The following is a 19,561-nucleotide window of genomic DNA, read 5'->3' as shown; positions in this document are numbered from 1 at the left end:
ATCATATACCTCCTTAATCTCCTCTTCTCAAGAGAGAATAAAATCAGTTTCTCTAATCTTTTCTGATAGCGGAGCTCCTCCGTGCCTCTTATCAGTTTGGATGCCCTTCTCTGCACTTTCTCCAGTTCCCCAATATCCTTTTAGTGAAATGGTGCCCAAAACTGAACTGCATCTTCCAGATGAGGTCATACTAAATATTTTTTCTGAGGTAAAATGACAACTCCCTGGAGTCTATACATCTCTTAATACAAGATAATGCAAGTATTTTGTTCACTTTGGAAACCACAGCTTGGCATTGCATGCCATAATTAAGCTTATGATCTACCAGAACACCCAGATCCTTCTCCACCATTGATTTCCCCAGTTGTACTCCCCCTAGTATGTAAGACGCATGCATATTTTTAGTCCCCAAGTGCATAACTTTACATTTATCAACATTAAACCTCATTTGCTACACAGTTATCCAATTAAACAGTGCATTGAGGTCAACTTGTAAGTTGGAGACATCCTGTAAGGACGTTGTTCCACTGCACAGCTTGGTGTCATCTGCAAACACTGAAATGTTAATTTTAATCCCAGACCCTATATCACTTATAAATATATTAAAAAATATGGGTCCTAACATTAAACTTTGGGGCACACCTTTTCATATCTAGACCATTCAAAGTATGAATCATTAACGATAGAGATGAGCGAAGTATTCAAAAATTCGATTCGACTGATTCGGCGAATTCGTGGAAAAATTTCGATTCGAGTCGAATATATTCGCTGTGAATTTAACTTAAAAAAGGGTGTTTCTAGGCTTCAGAGAGACTTAATATTAGTGCTGAACACTGTACCTTTAATTTAAATGCCCTTGGAGTCTGCTGGGGAAGAGAAATAATACTGTCAGGCAGTATGACATGCAGATGAGTGCCGTCGATCTTAGAATCACCGCACACTTCACTCATTTGGCCAGTCACGGGGCCAAAACCAGAGTGTGGAGCCACAGTGTGGCGGTGGAGGCAGCAGCAATGGGAGGCCATACAGCACCCTATGACAAAAATGGAAACCACCAGCAGTGTGAGGAGACCTGAAAGTGGCACATGGCAGAGTGTGGCGATAGAGACAGCAGCAATGGGAGGCCGTACAGGGACCCATGACACACTCTGGACCTGGCAGCAGCATGAGGAGGCGGTACAGGGGCCCATGGCAGATTACGGGCCTGGCAGCAGCATGAGGAGTCGGTACGGGGGCCCATGGCAGATTACAGGCCTGGCAGCAGCAATGGGAGGCCGTACAGGGACCCATGACACAATCTGGACCTGGCAGCAGCATGGGGAGGCGGTACAGGGGCCCATGACAGATTACGGGCCTGGCAGCAGCATTTGGAGTCGGTACGGGGGCCCATGACACACTCTGGACCTGGCAGCAGCATGAGGAGGCGGTACAGGGGCGCATGACAGATTACGAGCCTGGCAGCAGCAACTTGGACAGGAGGACGTTCAGTTTCTGCACCGTCTGGTGCGTGCTCGCAAACTGTTGTCTCTTGGAAACGGATTCCAAGAAAGACTGCTGACGGAATCCGTGAAGAGGAGTAGCAGGAGAAGGAGCATCTGAACGAGCGGAATATGCCAACAAGCGACAACAGGGGCCCATGACAGATTACGGGCCTGGCAGCAGCATGAGGAGTCGGTACGGGGGCCCATGGCAGATTAGGGGCCTGGCAGCAGCTATGGGAGGCCCGTAATCTGCCAGCACCCTATGACAAAAAATGGAACCCACCAGCAGTGTGAGGAGACCTGAAAGTGGCACATGGCAGAGTGTGGCGATGGAGACAGCAGCAATGGGAGGCCGTACAGGGACCCATGACAGACTCTGGACCTGGCAGCAGCATGAGGAGGCGGTATAGGGGCCCATGGCAGATTAGGGGCCTGGCAGCAGCTATGGGAGGCCCGTAATCTGCCAGCACCCTATGACAAAAAATGGAACACACCAGCAGTGTGAGGAGACCTGAAAGTGGCACATGTTTGGGGCATGATTCATGGCGGATTTAGTCAGTTGTGTCAGGAACTGGTGGTTTGAAATCCAGACTAATCCACGCCTGATTCATTTTCACAAACGTCAGTCTCTCCACACTTTGGGTGGACAGTCGTGTCCTCCGCGGAGTTGCAATACCTCCTGCCGCACTAAACACGCGCTCCGATGCCACGCTACTGGCCGGGCATGACAGCCTTTCAAGGGCAAATTCAGCTAGTTGGGGCCAAAGGTCAAGTTTCGTTGCCCAGTAGTCAAGGGGATTGTCTACCTCGGTTGGCAGGGTGCTGTCCAAGTAGGCCTAAGCCTGTTGTTTGAGGTCCTGCTCCAGGTCCACCTGATGCTGCTGCTGCTGCTGCTGCTGCGGCTGGTTAGTAGTTTCCTCACTGCGCTGGTGAAGAAAGCTACTCATCATCGACTGCAGACTGAGGCAGCCGCTGCTGGTGGAGCTGCCACTGCTCCTACCACCCCACCCCTCCCCTGCTGCCATGGCAGCGGAACGCGAGCGCACAGGGCCCACAGTGTCTGAGGATGGACGTTGGCGCAGACAGGCAGAGACCAGCTGACTACATAGGTGGTTTTTATAGTACGTTATTTTGGCCTCCCTCTCAGCAGGTGTGAAAAAGGCCACCATTTTTGAACGGTAGCGAGGGTCCAACAAGGTGGACAGCCAAAAGTCATCCCTCTGTCTGATGGTTATTATTCGGCTGTCGCTACGCAAGCAAGCGAGCATGCTATGGGCCATTTGTGCCAAGGAATGCGAGGGACTCCCTGCCTCCATCTCCACAGCATACTGCCACGGTGCGTCTGGGTCCTCTGTCTCCTCCTCCTCCTCCTCTACCAGATGCTCCTGCTCCTCCACTCCTGTCCGCTGAGTGGAAAAACCACCCATTTCACTCAATAATTCCTGAGCACCAATGTCCTCCTCTACCTCCTCCTCTTCTTCCTGTCCTGCCCCCACAGGGGTCATGTGGCGTTGAGATCTGTGCGCCACGTCTACCGCACCCTGACCAGCCATTGTTAACAGCATTTGTTCCAGGACGTGCAACAGAGGAATGACGTCGTTCATCCCATAGTCCTGGCGACTCACGAATAGCGTGGCCTCCTCAAAGGGCCTGAGCAAGCGCAGGTGTCACGCATGAGCTGCCAATGGCTGACATCTAAGTTACACAGGGAGTACCTTTATCCGCTTTTAACATCAGGAAATCGGTGAAGGCCTTTCGCTGTTCGTAAAGGCGGTCTAACATATGTAGGGTTGAATTCCACCTTGTTGCAACGTCACAGCATGAGGAGTCGGTACGGGGGCCCATGGCAGATTACGTGCCTGGCAGCAGCAATGGGAGGCCCGTAATCTGCCAGCACCCTATGTCAAAAAATTCAACACACCAGCAGTGTGAGGAGACCTGAAAGTGGCACATGGCAGAGTGTGGCTATGGAGACAGCAGCAATGGGAGGCCGTACAGGGACCCATGACACACTCTGGACTTGGCAGCAGCATGAGGAGGCGGTATAGGGGCCCATGGCAGATTAGGGGCCTGGCAGCAGCAATGGGAGGCCCGTAATCTGCCAGCACCCTATGTCAAAAAATTCTACACACCAGCAGTGTGAGGAGACCTGAAAGTGGCACATGGCAGAGTCTGGCGATGGAGACAGCAGCAATGGGAGGCCGTACAGGGACCCATGAGAGACTCTGGACCTGGCAGCAGCATGAGGAGGCGGTATATAGGGGCCTATGGCAGATTAGGGGCCTGGCAGCAGCTATGGGAGGCCCGTAATCTGCCAGCACCCTATGTCAAAAAATTCTACACACCAGCAGTGTGTGAGGAGACCTGAAAGTGGCACATGGCAGAGTGTGGCGATGGAGACAGCAGCAATGGGAGGCCGTACAGGGACCCATGACAGACTCTGGACCTGGCAGCAGCATGAGGAGGCGGTATATAGGGGCCTATGGCAGATTAGGGGCCTGGCAGCAGCTATGTGAGGCCCGTAATCTGCCAGCACCCTATGTCAAAAAATTCTACACACCAGCAGTGTGAGGAGACCTGAAAGTGGCACATGGCAGAGTGTGGCGATGGAGACAGCAGCAATGGGAGGCCGTACAGGGACCCATGAGAGACTCTGGACCTGGCAGCAGCATGAGGAGGTGGTATATAGGGGCCTATGGCAGATTAGGGGCCTGGCAGCAGCTATAGGAGGCCCATAATCTGCCAGCACCCTATGTCAAAAAATTCAACACACCAGCAGTGTGAGGAGACCTGAAAGTGGCACATGGCATGAGACACTGTGGACCTGGCAGCAGCATGAGGAGGCGGTATATAGGGGCCTATGGCAGATTAGGGGCCTGGCAGCAGCTATGGGAGGCCCGTAATCTGCCAGCATCCTATGTCAAAAAATTCTACACACCAGCAGTGTGTGAGGAGACCTGAAAGTGGCACATGGCAGAGTGTGGCGATGGAGACAGCAGCAATGGGAGGCCGTACAGGGACCCATGACAGACTCTGGACCTGGCAGCAGCATGAGGAGGCGGTATATAGGGGCCTATGGCAGATTAGGGGCCTGGCAGCAGCTATGGGAGGCCCGTAATCTGCCAGCACCCTATGTCAAAAAATTCTACACACCAGCAGTGTGAGGAGACCTGAAAGTGGCACATGGCAGAGTCTGGCGATGGAGACAGCAGCAATGGGAGGCCGTACAGGGACCCATGAGAGACTCTGGACCTGGCAGCAGCATGAGGAGGCGGTATATAGGGGCCTATGGCAGATTAGGGGCCTGGCAGCAGCTATAGGAGGCCCGTAATCTGCCAGCACCCTATGTCAAAAAATTCTACACACCAGCAGTGTGTGAGGAGACCTGAAAGTGGCACATGGCAGAGTGTGGCGATGGAGACAGCAGCAATGGGAGGCCGTACAGGGACCCATGACAGACTCTGGACCTGGCAGCAGCATGAGGAGGCGGTATATAGGGGCCTATGGCAGATTAGGGGCCTGGCAGCAGCTATGGGAGGCCCGTAATCTGCCAGCACCCTATGTCAAAAAATTCTACACACCAGCAGTGTGAGGAGACCTGAAAGTGGCACATGGCAGAGTGTGGCGATGGAGACAGCAGCAATGGGAGGCCGTACAGGGACCCATGAGAGACTCTGGACCTGGCAGCAGCATGAGGAGGCGGTATATAGGGGCCTATGGCAGATTAGGGGCCTGGCAGCAGCTATAGGAGGCCCATAATCTGCCAGCACCCTATGTCAAAAAATTCAACACACCAGCAGTGTGTGAGGAGACCTGAAAGTGGCACATGGCAGAGTGTGGCGATGGAGACAGCAGCAATGGGAGGCCGTACAGGGACCCATGAGAGACTCTGGACCTGGCAGCAGCATGAGGAGGCGGTATATAGGGGCCTATGGCAGATTAGGGGCCTGGCAGCAGCTATGGAGGCCCGTAATCTGTCAGCACCCTATGTCAAAAAATTCAACACACCAGCAGTGTGTGAGGAGACCTGAAAGTGGCACATGGCAGAGTGTGGCGATGGAGACAGCAGCAATGGGAGGCCGTACAGGGACCCATGAGAGACTCTGGACCTGGCAGCAGCATGAGGAGGCGGTATATAGGGGCCTATGGCAGATTAGGGGCCTGGCAGCAGCTATAGGAGGCCCATAATCTGCCAGCACCCTATGTCAAAAAATTCAACACACCAGCAGTGTGAGGAGACCTGAAAGTGGCACATGGCATGAGACACTGTGGACCTGGCAGCAGCATGAGGAGGCGGTATATAGGGGCCTATGGCAGATTAGGGGCCTGGCAGCAGCTATGGGAGTCCCGTAATCTGCCAGCACCCTATGTCAAAAAATTCAACACACCAGCAGTGTGTGAGGAGACCTGAAAGTGGCACATGGCAGAGTGTGGCGATGGAGACAGCAGCAATGGGAGGCCGTACAGGGACCCATGACAGACTCTGGACTTGGCAGCAGCATGAGGAGGCGGTATATAGGGGCCTATGGCAGATTAGGGGCCTGGCAGCAGCTATGGGAGGCCCGTAATCTGCCAGCACCCTATGTCAAAAAATTCTACACACCAGCAGTGTGTGAGGAGACCTGAAAGTGGCACATGGCAGAGTGTGGCGATGGAGACAGCAGCAATGGGAGGCCGTACAGGGACCCATGACAGACTCTGGACCTGGCAGCAGCATGAGGAGGCGGTATATAGGGGCCTATGGCAGATTAGGGGCCTGGCAGCAGCTATGGGAGGCCCGTAATCTGCCAGCACCCTATGTCAAAAAATTCTACACACCAGCAGTGTGAGGAGACCTGAAAGTGGCACATGGCAGAGTGTGGCGATGGAGACAGCAGCAATGGGAGGCCGTACAGGGACCCATGAGAGACTCTGGACCTGGCAGCAGCATGAGGAGGCGGTATATAGGGGCCTATGGCAGATTAGGGGCCTGGCAGCAGCTATAGGAGGCCCATAATCTGCCAGCACCCTATGTCAAAAAATTCAACACACCAGCAGTGTGTGAGGAGACCTGAAAGTGGCACATGGCAGAGTGTGGCGATGGAGACAGCAGCAATGGGAGGCCGTACAGGGACCCATGAGAGACTCTGGACCTGGCAGCAGCATGAGGAGGCGGTATATAGGGGCCTATGGCAGATTAGGGGCCTGGCAGCAGCTATGGGAGGCCCGTAATCTGCCAGCACCCTATGTCAAAAAATTCAACACACCAGCAGTGTGTGAGGAGACCTGAAAGTGGCACATGGCAGAGTGTGGCGATGGAGACAGCAGCAATGGGAGGCCGTACAGGGACCCATGAGAGACTCTGGACCTGGCAGCAGCATGAGGAGGCGGTATATAGGGGCCTATGGCAGATTAGGGGCCTGGCAGCAGCTATAGGAGGCCCATAATCTGCCAGCACCCTATGTCAAAAAATTCAACACACCAGCAGTGTGAGGAGACCTGAAAGTGGCACATGGCATGAGACACTGTGGACCTGGCAGCAGCATGAGGAGGCGGTATATAGGGGCCCATGGCAGATTAGGGGCCTGGCAGCAGCTATGGGAGGCCCGTAATCTGCCAGCACCCTATGTCAAAAAATTCTACACACCAGCAGTGTGTGAGGAGACCTGAAAGTGGCACATGGCAGAGTGTGGCGATGGAGACAGCAGCAATGGGAGGCCGTACAGGGACCCATGACAGACTCTGGACCTGGCAGCAGCATGAGGAGGCGGTATATAGGGGCCTATGGCAGATTAGGGGCCTGGCAGCAGCTATAGGAGGCCCGTAATCTGCCAGCACCCTATGTCAAAAAATTCTACACACCAGCAGTGTGTGAGGAGACCTGAAAGTGGCACATGGCAGAGTGTGGCGATGGAGACAGCAGCAATGGGAGGCCGTACAGGGACCCATGAGAGACTCTGGACCTGGCAGCAGCATGAGGAGGCGGTATATAGGGGCCTATGGCAGATTAGGGGCCTGGCAGCAGCTATAGGAGGCCCATAATCTGCCAGCACCCTATGTCAAAAAATTCAACACACCAGCAGTGTGAGGAGACCTGAAAGTGGCACATGGCATGAGACACTGTGGACCTGGCAGCAGCATGAGGAGGCGGTATATAGGGGCCCATGGCAGATTAGGGGCCTGGCAGCAGCTATGGGAGGCCCGTAATCTGCCAGCACCCTATGTCAAAAAATTCAACACACCAGCAGTGTGTGAGGAGACCTGAAAGTGGCACATGGCAGAGTGTGGCGATGGAGACAGCAGCAATGGGAGGTCTCCCATTGTCCCAACATGGCCCAAATAGTCCCAACATGGGCCCCCTGGCCACGCTTGACTTTCTGGCCACATAGTCGACATACGGCTACGTTTACTTCCTCGGGCGGCTTGACGAAAAATTGCCACACCGCCGAGTAGGAAACTTTGCCCCCGATACTCCTCACTGGCTGACTGCTGCTTTCTCCGTGCACACCGGCACCACTACTGGCCGTGGTGGTAGGCTGCAGTGGAGCTGGTGCTCTACTCCGTGGCCGTTTGGCTCCATTGACACTGCTTCCACTGACACTGCTGCGACCCTGCTGCTGTCTCCTGGGCAACCCACCGACTGTTTCGCTCACTGCCAAGCTGCCACCCTCTTCTCCTGATGATGCGGAAGAAATTGCCTGATGACGACGAGGCTGCCAAGTGCGATCAACCTCCTCATCATCAAGTAGGGTCTCCGCCTCACTACTAGCCCCCTCGGCTGCGTCTGGGTCAGGAGACAGACCTGTCTCTAGACCGGCTACCGGGCCACTCTCCTCGCCACTACTTCTTCGCCTAGCTGCTGAAAAGGCGGATGTCTCCCCCCGTTCCTGACCGCCCTCTGTTAGCTCTTCCTCACTGTACAGTGGGGCTGAGCCCACAGCATGCGATACTTCGCTTGGTGAGGGAACACCAAAGGACAGGGGCAGGTAGAGGACACGTGATTTCAGTGGGCTTGGTCCCGGGCCATGCCAACTAACGGTTGTGTCTGACGTACCCACCGACCGTTGGCTGTAGGTGTCAGAGGTGACCTGGGAAGAGGAAGACGACCGAGCCAACCAATCGATGACGGCAGGGTTGTCGGTGGAGACACGACCGCTGGATGACACCGGGAGCACTGGCCTCTGGCTGCGAATAGTGCTGCCTCGACCCCTTCCTCTGCTGCCACGTCTGCTCGCTCCTAAAACATTGCCTCCTCTGCCACTCCTCTGCATGTTGTCTGACATACTCTTTAATTAAACGATTATGTGTCCCTGAGTAACAATTCTGTGTCCCTGAGTAACAATTCTGTGTCTGTGTGAGTAACAATTCTGTGGCCCTAAGTAACAGTTCTGTGGCCCTCAGTAACAATTCTGTGTCCCTGATTAACGTTTATGTGGCCCCAAGTAACAGTTCTGTGGCCCTCAGTAACAATTCTGTGTCTGTGCGAGTAACAATTCTGTGTCTGTGCGAGAAACAATTCTGTGGCCCTAAGTAACAGTTCTGTGGCCCTCAGTAACAGTTCTGTTTCCCTGAGTAACAATTCTGTGTCTGTGCGAGTAAGAATTCTGTGTCTGTGCGAGTAACAATTCTGTGGCCCTAAGTAACAGTTCTGTGGCCCTCAGTAACAGTTCTGTGTCTGTGCGAGTAACAATTCTGTGTCTGTGCGAGTAACAATTCTGTGGCCCTAAGTAAAGTTTCTGTGGCCCTCAGTAACAGTTCTGTGTCTGTGCGAGTAACAATTCTGTGTCTGTGCGAGTAACAATTCTGTGGCCCTAAGTAAAGTTTCTGTGGCCCTAAGTAACAATTCTCTGGCACTCAGTAACAATTCTGTCTGTCCCTGAGTAACAATTCTCTGGCACTCAGTAACAATTCTGTCTGTCCCTGAGTAAAAATTCTGTGGCCCTAAGTAAAGTTTCTGTGGCCCTGAGTAACAATTTTCTGGCACTCCGTAACAATTCTGTCTGTCCCTGAGTAACAATTCTCTGGCACTCAGTAACAATTCTGTCTGTCCCTGAGTAAAAATTCTGTGGCCCTAAGTAAAGTTTCTGTGGCCCAGAGTAACAATTCTCTGGCACTCCGTAACAATTCTGTCTGTCCCTGAGTATGAATTCTGTGGCCCTAACTAGCGTTTCTTTGTCCCTAAGTAACAGTTCTGTGGCCCTGAGTAACAATTCTGTGTCTGTGCGAGTAACAATTCTGTGGCCCTAAGTAACAGTTCTGTGGCCCTCAGTAACAGTTCTGTGTCTGTGCGAGTAACAATTCTGTGTCTGTGCGAGTAACAATTCTGTGGCCCTAAGTAACAGTTCTGTGGCCTTCAGTAACAATTCTGTGTCTGTGCGAGTAACAATTCTGTGTCTGTGCGAGTAACAATTCTGTGGCCCTAAGTAAAGTTTCTGTGGCCCTAAGTAACAATTCTCTGGCACTCAGTAACAATTCTGTCTGTCCCTGAGTAACAATTCTCTGGCACTCAGTAACAATTCTGTCTGTCCCTGAGTAAAAATTCTGTGGCCCTAAGTAAAGTTTCTGGGGCCCTGAGTAACAATTCTCTGGCACTCAGTAACAATTCTGTCTGTCCCTGAGTAACAATTCTCTGGCACTCAGTAACAGTTCTGTGTCCCTGTGTAACAATTCTGTGTCTGTGCGAGTAACAATTCTGTGGCCCTAAGTAACAGTTCTGTGGTCCTCAGTAACAATTCTGTGTCTGTGCGAGTAACAATTCTGTGGCCCTAAGTAACAGTTCTGTGGCCCTCAGTAACAATTCTGTGTCTGTCCCTGAGTAACAATTCTGTGGCCCTAACTAAAGTTTCTGTGGCCCTAAGTAACAATTCTCTGGCACTCAGTAACAATTCTGTCTGTCCCTGCGTAACAATTCTGTGGCCCTAATAACGTTTCTGTGGCCCTAAGTAACAATTATCTGGCACTCAGTAACAATTCTGTCTGTCCCTGAGTAACAATTCTCTGGCACTCAGTAACAATTCTGTCTGTCCCTGAGTAAAAATTCTGTGGCCCTAAGTAAAGTTTCTGTGGCCCTGAGTAACAATTCTCTGGCACTCCGTAACAATTCTGTCTGTCCCTGAGTAACAATTCTCTGGCACTCAGTAACAATTCTGTCTGTCCCTGAGTAAAAATTCTGTGGCCCTAAGTAAAGTTTCTGTGGCCCAGAGTAACAATTCTCTGGCACTCCGTAACAATTCTGTCTGTCCCTGAGTATGAATTCTGTGGCCCTAACTAGCGTTTCTTTGTCCCTAAGTAACAGTTCTGTGGCCCTGAGTAACAATTCTGTGTCTGTGCGAGTAACAATTCTGTGGCCCTAAGTAACAGTTCTGTGGCCCTCAGTAACAGTTCTGTGTCTGTGCGAGTAACAATTCTGTGTCTGTGCGAGTAACAATTCTGTGGCCCTAAGTAACAGTTCTGTGGCCTTCAGTAACAATTCTGTGTCTGTGCGAGTAACAATTCTGTGTCTGTGCGAGTAACAATTCTGTGGCCCTAAGTAAAGTTTCTGTGGCCCTAAGTAACAATTCTCTGGCACTCAGTAACAATTCTGTCTGTCCCTGAGTAACAATTCTCTGGCACTCAGTAACAATTCTGTCTGTCCCAGAGTAAAAATTCTGTGGCCCTAAGTAAAGTTTCTGGGGCCCTGAGTAACAATTCTCTGGCACTCCGTAACAATTCTGTCTGTCCCTGAGTAACAATTCTCTGGAACTCAGTAACAATTCTGTCTGTCCCTGAGTAAAAATTCTGTGGCCCTAAGTAAAGTTTCTGTGGCCCTAAGTAACAATTCTCTGGCACTCAGTAACAATTCTGTCTGTCCCTGAGTAACAATTCTCTGGCACTCAGTAACAATTCTGTCTGTCCCTGAGTAAAAATTCTGTGGCCCTAATTAAAGTTTCTGTGGCCCTAAGTAACAATTCTCTGGCACTCAGTAACAATTCTGTCTGTCCCTGAGTAACAATTCTCTGGCACTCAGTAACAATTCTGTCTGTCCCTGAGTAAAAATTCTGTGGCCCTAATAACGTTTCTGTGGCCCTAAGTAACAATTCTCTGGCACTGAGTAACAATTCTGTCTGTCCCTGATTATGAATTCTGTGGCCCTAACTAGCGTTTCTTTGTCCCTAAATAACGATTCTGTGGCCCTCATTAACAAGTCTGTGTCCCTGAGTAATGGTTCTCTGTCCCTAAGTAACTTTTCTCTGTCCCCAATTATCGTTTCTGTGGCCCTAACTCTGTCCCTGTCCCTAGTACAGAGCGGTCTGCCTCTGTTCAATAACTGCAGGCAAATGAAGAATTCCAAAATGGCCGCTATTTATAGCTCGACCATTACACAGTGCTGGCTGGCTGGCTGCTGATTGGCTGATGCGATCACATGTAGTTGAGGAATGCATTATGGGTCAGCGCGCCTTGTCTGCGCGCCTTCCCAGACATCCCCGCTCCGTCGCCGCACATGTCAGCCGCCATTTCCTGAAAAATTTCGATTCGCGCGTCCGAATTAGGCTATTTTTCGGATTCGGCACGAATCGAAATTTTTCCGATATTCGACTCGAATTCCACTTCGGATACTTCGATTCGCTCATCTCTAATTAACGACTATTCTCTGAATACTGCCTTTTAACCAGTTTTCTATCCATTTACAAACTGATTTTTCCAAGTCTGTAGACTTTACCTTACACAATAGCTGTGTGTGGGGAACTGTACTTTTGTGAAATCCAAGTATACTACAGCCACAGCCACTATTTTGTCTGAGGTTTTGCTTACCTTCTCATAAAAAGAAATCAGATTTGTTTGACAGCTTCTGTCTTTCATGAATCCATTCTTTCTGTTACTTAACATTATTTTCTAGCAAGAACTCATTCTGTATGGTCTTTTATTAAACTCTCCAGTATCTTCCCAACTATATAAGTTACACTAACAGGTCTGTAGTTACTTGGTAAATACTTGATCTCTTTTTAAATATAGGCACCACATTGGTCTTATGCCAGTCCAGTGGTACTTTAGCAGTCATTAAAGAGTCTCTAAATATTAGAAACAATGGCTTTGAAATAACAGAGCTCAATTCTTTTAGGATCCATGGGTGTATGCCATCTGATCCAGGTACTTTATTCACCTTTATTTTGTCTAAATATTTCTAGACCATATCAATTTTGAGCCATTGTGGATCATTTGGGGCTGTGTCAATATCATCCCCCTTATGGACATGATCATCCCAATGTTCTTTTGTACACACAGAGCTGAAGAAGGTATTTAATACATTTGCCTAGTTGGGGCCTCTATGAACTGTACCATAAAATTGTCTTCTAACAGGTTCAGAAATGTTTGCCCTTTACCGCTCCAGCAGTGCCAATATACCTCCTCATTAACACTCAGTGGCCTGTAATTATGTCCAACCCATATAAATATATATATATATATATATAAATATATGCAATAAATGATGAAAATGAAACTTCCCACCTGTTATCTAGGTCATCACACAGCGGAAGCAAAAGAATGTTACATACTTCTGCTTTTAACGCTAAGCATTTTATCACTTTCACACCTGCAAATCATGTAGTGTTTCCATATTTTTGTCCAGCCCATATATATATATATATATATATATATATATATATATATATATATAGTATATATTATAACAACTCATATCTGAAACATAAAACATTGCATTCAAACTCATATAGCACAAACCTAATTATCGTGTAATAGAGAACACAAAAAGAATATTGACTTATTCATATCTGTGACTGTCTAGTCAATATTTAAACATATTGAGTCTACCTTAATAAGGTAGTGCATGCCCAAAGTACAGTATTGGTACCCAGAGTGCAATGACCAACAGCTCGCAAATAACTTTTTGACTGAAATTAGGACATTACACTAAAAACAGTATAGTTGCTGAGTTAATCACATGTATACCACATCATTGTAATTTACAGTATATTGCTGTTTCAAATAAGTCTGACATACGTAAACTCAGAGTAAATAAAGAGTTGTAGGATCTTAGGAGTTATATTTAGTTGGACTGTGTAATTAATATGTCATTTAATTGGTTACAGTGTGTGTACTTATAACATTACTCTCTGTACTAGGTTTGCAAAGAAAAACTGATTTATATTCTCATAACTTAATGATTTGTTTTGTTTTAAATGAATTTCCTTACCACTCCCAATTTAACATCTACAGGGTCTGACAAATGAAAGCAATACAATGTAGACTTGAAAAATTATTTGACTTGACCAGATTAATAAAGCTTTATAAAAGTGGAGGACTGGACTTTGCCTATTTCCGGCATCTCTTCAATGCAAATAAAAGATGTGAAAAATTTGGAAAACTGCCATTTAGAAAAAAAAAAATATATATATATACAGTCAGGTCCATAAATATTGGGACATGGACACAATTCTAACATTTTTGGCTCTATACATCACCACAATGGATTTGAAATGAAACGAACAAGATGTGCTTTAACTGCAGACTGTCAGCTTTAATTTGAGAGTATTTACATCCAAATCAGGTGAACGGTGTAGGAATTACAACAGTTTGCATATGTGCCTCCCACTTTTTAAGGGACCAAAAGTAATGGGACAGAATAATAATCATAAATCAAACTTTCACTTTTTAATACTTGGTTGCAAATCCTTTACAGTCAATTACAGCCTGAAGTCTGGAACGCATAGACATCACCAGACGCTGGGTTTCATCCCTGGTGATGCTCTGCCAGGCCTCTACTGCAACTGTCTTCAGTTCCCGCTTGTTCTTGGGGCATTTTCCCTTCAGTTTTGTCTTCAGCAAGTGAAATGCATGCTCAATCGGATTCAGGTCAGGTGATTGACTTGGCCATTGCATAACATTCCACTTCTTTCCCTTAAAAAACTTTTTCGTTGCTTTTGCAGTCTGCTTTGGGTCATTGTCCATCTGCACTGTGAAGCGGCGTCCAATGAGTTCTGAAGCATTTGGCTGAATATGAGCAGATAATATTGTCCGAAACACTTCAGAATTCATCCTGCTGCTTTTGTCAGCAGTCACATCATCAATAAATACAAGAGAACCAGTTCCACTGGCAGCCATACATGCCCACGCCATGACACTACCACCACCATGCTTCACTGATGAGGTGGTATGCTTAGGATCATGAGCAGTTCCTTTCCTTCTCCATACTCTTCTCTTCCCATCACTCTGGTACAAGTTGATCTTGGTCTCATCTATCCATAGGATGTTGTTCCAGAACTGTGAAGGCTTTTTTAGATGTAGTTTGGCAAACTCTAATCTGGCCTTCCTGTTTTTGAGGCTCACCAATGGTTTACATCTTGTGGTGAACCCTCTGTATTCACTCTGGTGAAGTCTTCTCTTGATTGTTGACTTTGACACACATACACCTACCTCCTGGAGAGTGTTCTTGATCTGGCCAACTGTTGTGAAGGGTGTTTTCTTCACCAGGGAAAGAATTCTTCGCTCATCCACCACAGTTGTTTTCTGTGGTCTTCTGGGTCTTTTGGTGTTGCTGAGCTCACCGGTGTGTTCCTTCTTTTTAGGAATGTTCCAAACAGTTGTTTTGGCCACACCTAATGTTTTTGCTATCTCTCTGATGGGTTTGTTTTGTTTTTTCAGCCTAATGATGGCTTGCTTCACTGATAGTGAGAGCTCTTTGGATCTCATCTTGAGAATTGACAGCAACAGATTCCAAATGCAAATAGCACACTTGAAATGAACTCTGGACCTTTTATCTGCTCATTGTAATTGAGATAATGAGGGAATAACACACACCTGGCCATAGAACAGCTGAGAAGCCAATTGTCCCATTACTTTTGGTCCCTTACCAAGTGGGAGGCACATATGCAAACTGTTGTAATTCCTACACCGTTCACCTGATTTGGATGTAAATATCCTCAAATTAAAGCTGACAGTCTGCAGTTAAAGCACATCTTGTTTGTTTCATTTCAAATCCATTGTGGTGGTGTATAGAGCCAAAAATGTTAGAATTGTGTCCATGTCCCAATATTTATGGACCTGACTGTATATGTATATTATATATATTTTTATATGGACTAAAACTCAATCCACAAATTAGTCTGTTTTTGACAGATATTGCTAAAGCAACTTTTAGACAATGATTTTGTGAATTTCTATCAGCATTTGATGCATCTGGCATGTTCTGCATAATGTTTACATTTGGCACTCGAGCATTGCTGGAAAGCTAAATAATGTGTTTGTTATTCTGCCACATGTCCATGTTCATGGTGTATGTACTGGAATGTATGCTCTGGGGCTTGGTTAGTAAATGTAATTAGGAGCCCAATGAAGTGACAAATTATGTCATTTTTAGATTTGACATTCAAGAACCTGCTGCACAGCTTTGTTGTTTTCTATAACGTGTACCTTTTGAATATCAAGGCAATGACAAAGTCTGGATTTACTTTTATTCTCCAGTCACACTCTTTTCCAGGAGGGTAAGGCTGAGGGTAGTTAGGTGACAAAATTACTCCTGCTGGGCCTGTCAGGTTTCCACCACAAGCAGCTGTTACAACAAGACACAAAGAAACAAAAGTCAGTCAGATGATAATCCATACACAACAATTCCATGATAATTTACTAAACAGTGCTCATTCCCAAGTGCATTAAAGAATAACAACTAACCCGAACCAGTAATGTTCTGGGATAACTTCAGCACAGTGAAGTTTGAGTATTTTAACCAGTTGCCTGCTGCCATATAGCAGAAATACTACTACAGGGAGGCAGGGCTGTGCAAACTCACATACATATATATATATATATATATATATATATATATATATATATATACATGTGATTTGCATTTCTGGGTCGGGGGCATGTGCGCCGCCCTACCCGTGCCACCATCGGTGGCTACGGATGTCAATTACTGGGTCCGGGCACCTCCACCGGCACCTGGCGATGACCAAGTAACACTGACAGGGGAGAGACCTGTGTGTAAACAACACAGGTCTCTCTCCTACCAGGAATAACATGCTTCCCAAGTAGAACACACACAGCACATGTTGTAAAACACAGCACACAGTTAACCCTTTGATCATCCCAGATGTTAACCCCTTCCTGCCCAGTGTCATTAGTACAGTGTCAGTTTTTTATTAGCAGTGATCACTGTATTAGTGTCATTGGGATGTCAGTGGCAGTTAGTCAGTTCCCCCCAGTGTCAGAATGCCCACCGCAGTCCCGCTGTAAGTCGCTGATCACCACCATTACTAGTATAAAAAAAAAAAAATTCCAGTATATATACACCGCCATTTGTAGACGCTATAACTTTCACGTAAACCAATTAAGTTACATGTATTGAGATTTTTTTTTTTAGCAAAGACATGTAGCAGGATACATTTTGGCCTACATTGATGAAGAAATGTCACTTTTTTTATTTTTTTTACTGGATGTGTTTTATAGCAAAAAGTAAAAAAATATTGTTTTTTTTCAAAATTAGAACAAAAATGTGCTAAAAATACATGCAACCAATGCACACTACCCAGCACTTATGTAAGAACGGGGAATGCACCTAAGCTTGAGAGCTAGTTAATTTATGTTTAAAAACAATTGTCATGAATAGTAATCAATAGAACATTAATCACAGCAGTGCTCCACATTTTAAAAGTTCATAGTTTTCCACCAATTGGTGATGAAAAGTGCAACACATCCCAAACAGTCAGTGAGATGTTTTCCTCTGGGTAGATAGCTCTCAGCTTCACTCCTCCACCTTTAATCAGAATAGCACATCAAATAGCACTTTTATTTGATCATCCATTTAGGTGGATCCATCCAAAATCTTCCTTCCCCACAGAGGTACTTTAAAACTCTAAAAGCTCAAGATAACGGAACAAAGCAACACACATAGCATAATTTGAATGGATCCACCTAAATGGATGATCGAATAAAAGTGCTATTTGCCTATCAGTAATATGACAAGCATTTGCTTGCAGTGAGTGTTGTATCCTGAGGGGATGTGGTTCACTGAACACAAAGGGTGATTTTTTTTTTTCAAAATTATTGGTCTTTTTTTGTTTATAGCACAAAAAATGAAAAATGCATAGGTGATCAAATAGCACCAAAAGAAAGCTCTATTTGTGGGGACAAAAGGACATAAATTTAATTTGGGTGCATGCTCGCACAATTTTCATTTAAAGTAAAGCAGCGCTGTATCGCAAAAAAATGGCCTGGTCAGGAAGGGGGGTAAATCCTCTGGGGTGCAAGTGGTTAAATGGTTTACTTCATTAAAAATGAGCAATTTGCTCCTTGCAATGTTGAATTAGGAAATACAACATAACGTTTTAATTAATGTTTAAATGTTCGCTTTTGCAAAAATTGATGATTCAAAGTTTGGTATAGCCTCTGTTTTTTTTGGAAGACACCTAACTTAAGATTTATTCCTTTAAATTCCCAGATTTTTACACCTGCTGTGCCAAATGTAAGGTCCTTCCCTGACTGTGAACAACTAAACTTCTTACATGGGTGGGAATTGAGCCAGGAACAATAATGGGGATTCAGTGTGAGGTTTCAATTACACCCCTAGTGAATCCTCTTGTGTATAATTATCTCAAACTCAACTCTTCATATTATTATACAATCTTATGCAGTGATGTTTGATAAACCATATGAAATAAAATATAAATTTGCAAAACACATAAAAACACAATACATAAACCCACTTGTGTCCCTAAACAGGGTGAAATCACAAACATGTACTAAACCACACGTGATAAAACACTTGGCATAAATGAATGCCCAAAGGTGCAATGGAAATAAACTGACAAATGGCACTATTGTGCCTATAGAAACAAACAATAGGACGGTCAGGATAAATTAACCCTGATTATAAGACAATCTACAAGGACTATAATGAATCCTTAAACAAAAATGTGCGACCACCACCAAAAAAGTGTCCACATGTACCAAAGTGTAAAACTTGGGACTATACTGCTATATAAAAAAAAAAAAAAAATTAAATAAAATATTGAGTGAATCCACAAATGAAAATCCAGGGACAATCTATGATAAACACAACTTAAATCAATTTATAAAAAAGTCCACAAAAAAAAAATGCCACCAATTATTAATAAACAAAAAACAAATCGTCCACATGTGTCATCTTCAATATGGCTGGATATATAGAAACCTCCAGCGATAAATATAAATCTGGCAGGTGAACAAAAAGTGTAATCCTATACAGGTAAGATAGCCCCCTCACCTTCATGAAGCGACCCCACAGGCTCAAAATGCTTTTTTGCTAATAAGTACAGCCAACCGCTGAATCCTTCACGTGAGATTCGGTATCCCCCTTCAGAACTTACAGGTATCACCTCTCCTGATATCTGGATGGTTTTCATATGATCTAATTGTACCTCAGCTTCCTCATCAGTGTTTATAAAACAAGAAGAATCCGTCCATCGTGTGATATTGTTTCATTTATTGATAAAAAAAAATACTATAAATGCTCACTCACATGTGTTATGAGAAAAAAATGCTCACAGATCCTCAAAGGAACTCCTGGATGTACTGCTATGGGTGTATCAAGAAGGTGGAAGAAGTGATGTCACCGCATCTCCGTCTCTCGTCCGACTAGTTGCATCTCTAATCATCAGGAAAGAAGTCACGTGATTAGTGACACAACTAGTTGGACCAGAGACAGAGACGCGGTGACATCACTTCTTGCGGAAGCACCATCTTGATACACCCATAGCAGTACACCCAGGAGTTCCTATGAGGATCAGGAATGAAGTCACGTGATTAGTGATGCAACTAGTTGGACGAGAGACGGAGATGCGGTGACATCACTTCCGGCGGAAGCACCATCTTGATACACCCATAGCATACACCCAGGAGTTCTTATGAGGATCTGTGAACTTTTTTTTCTCATAACACATGTGAGTGAGCATTTATAGTATTCTTTTATATCAATAAATGAAACAATATCACACAATGGAAGGATTCTTCTTCTTATTTTATAAACACCAATGAGGAAGCGGAGGTACAATTAGATCATATGAAAACCATCCGGATATCAGGAGAGGTGATACCTGTAACTTCTGAAGGTGGATACCACCACTTTT

General features: G+C 46.3%; 1 protein-coding gene across 1 annotated transcript in view; it reads right to left on the bottom strand.

The window, feature by feature from the left end:
• LOC149464866 (CUB and sushi domain-containing protein 1-like) overlaps window positions 1-19,561 on the bottom strand; it is a 1,089,704-nt gene that overhangs the window by 90,842 nt on the left and 979,301 nt on the right. The window contains exon 30 of the mRNA XM_089673951.1: window positions 15,870-16,008. Within this exon, the coding sequence (XP_089530077.1) occupies window positions 15,870-16,008 (139 nt within the window). The remainder of the gene's footprint in view (window positions 1-15,869; window positions 16,009-19,561) is intronic.

The sequence above is a fragment of the Staurois parvus genome, unplaced genomic scaffold (assembly GCF_062004578.1).
Source record: "Staurois parvus isolate SC_StPar_1 unplaced genomic scaffold, SC_StPar_1.0 ptg000146l, whole genome shotgun sequence".
Lineage (NCBI taxonomy): Eukaryota > Metazoa > Chordata > Amphibia > Anura > Ranidae > Staurois > Staurois parvus.
This window is presented reverse-complemented; position numbering and strand designations above follow the sequence as displayed.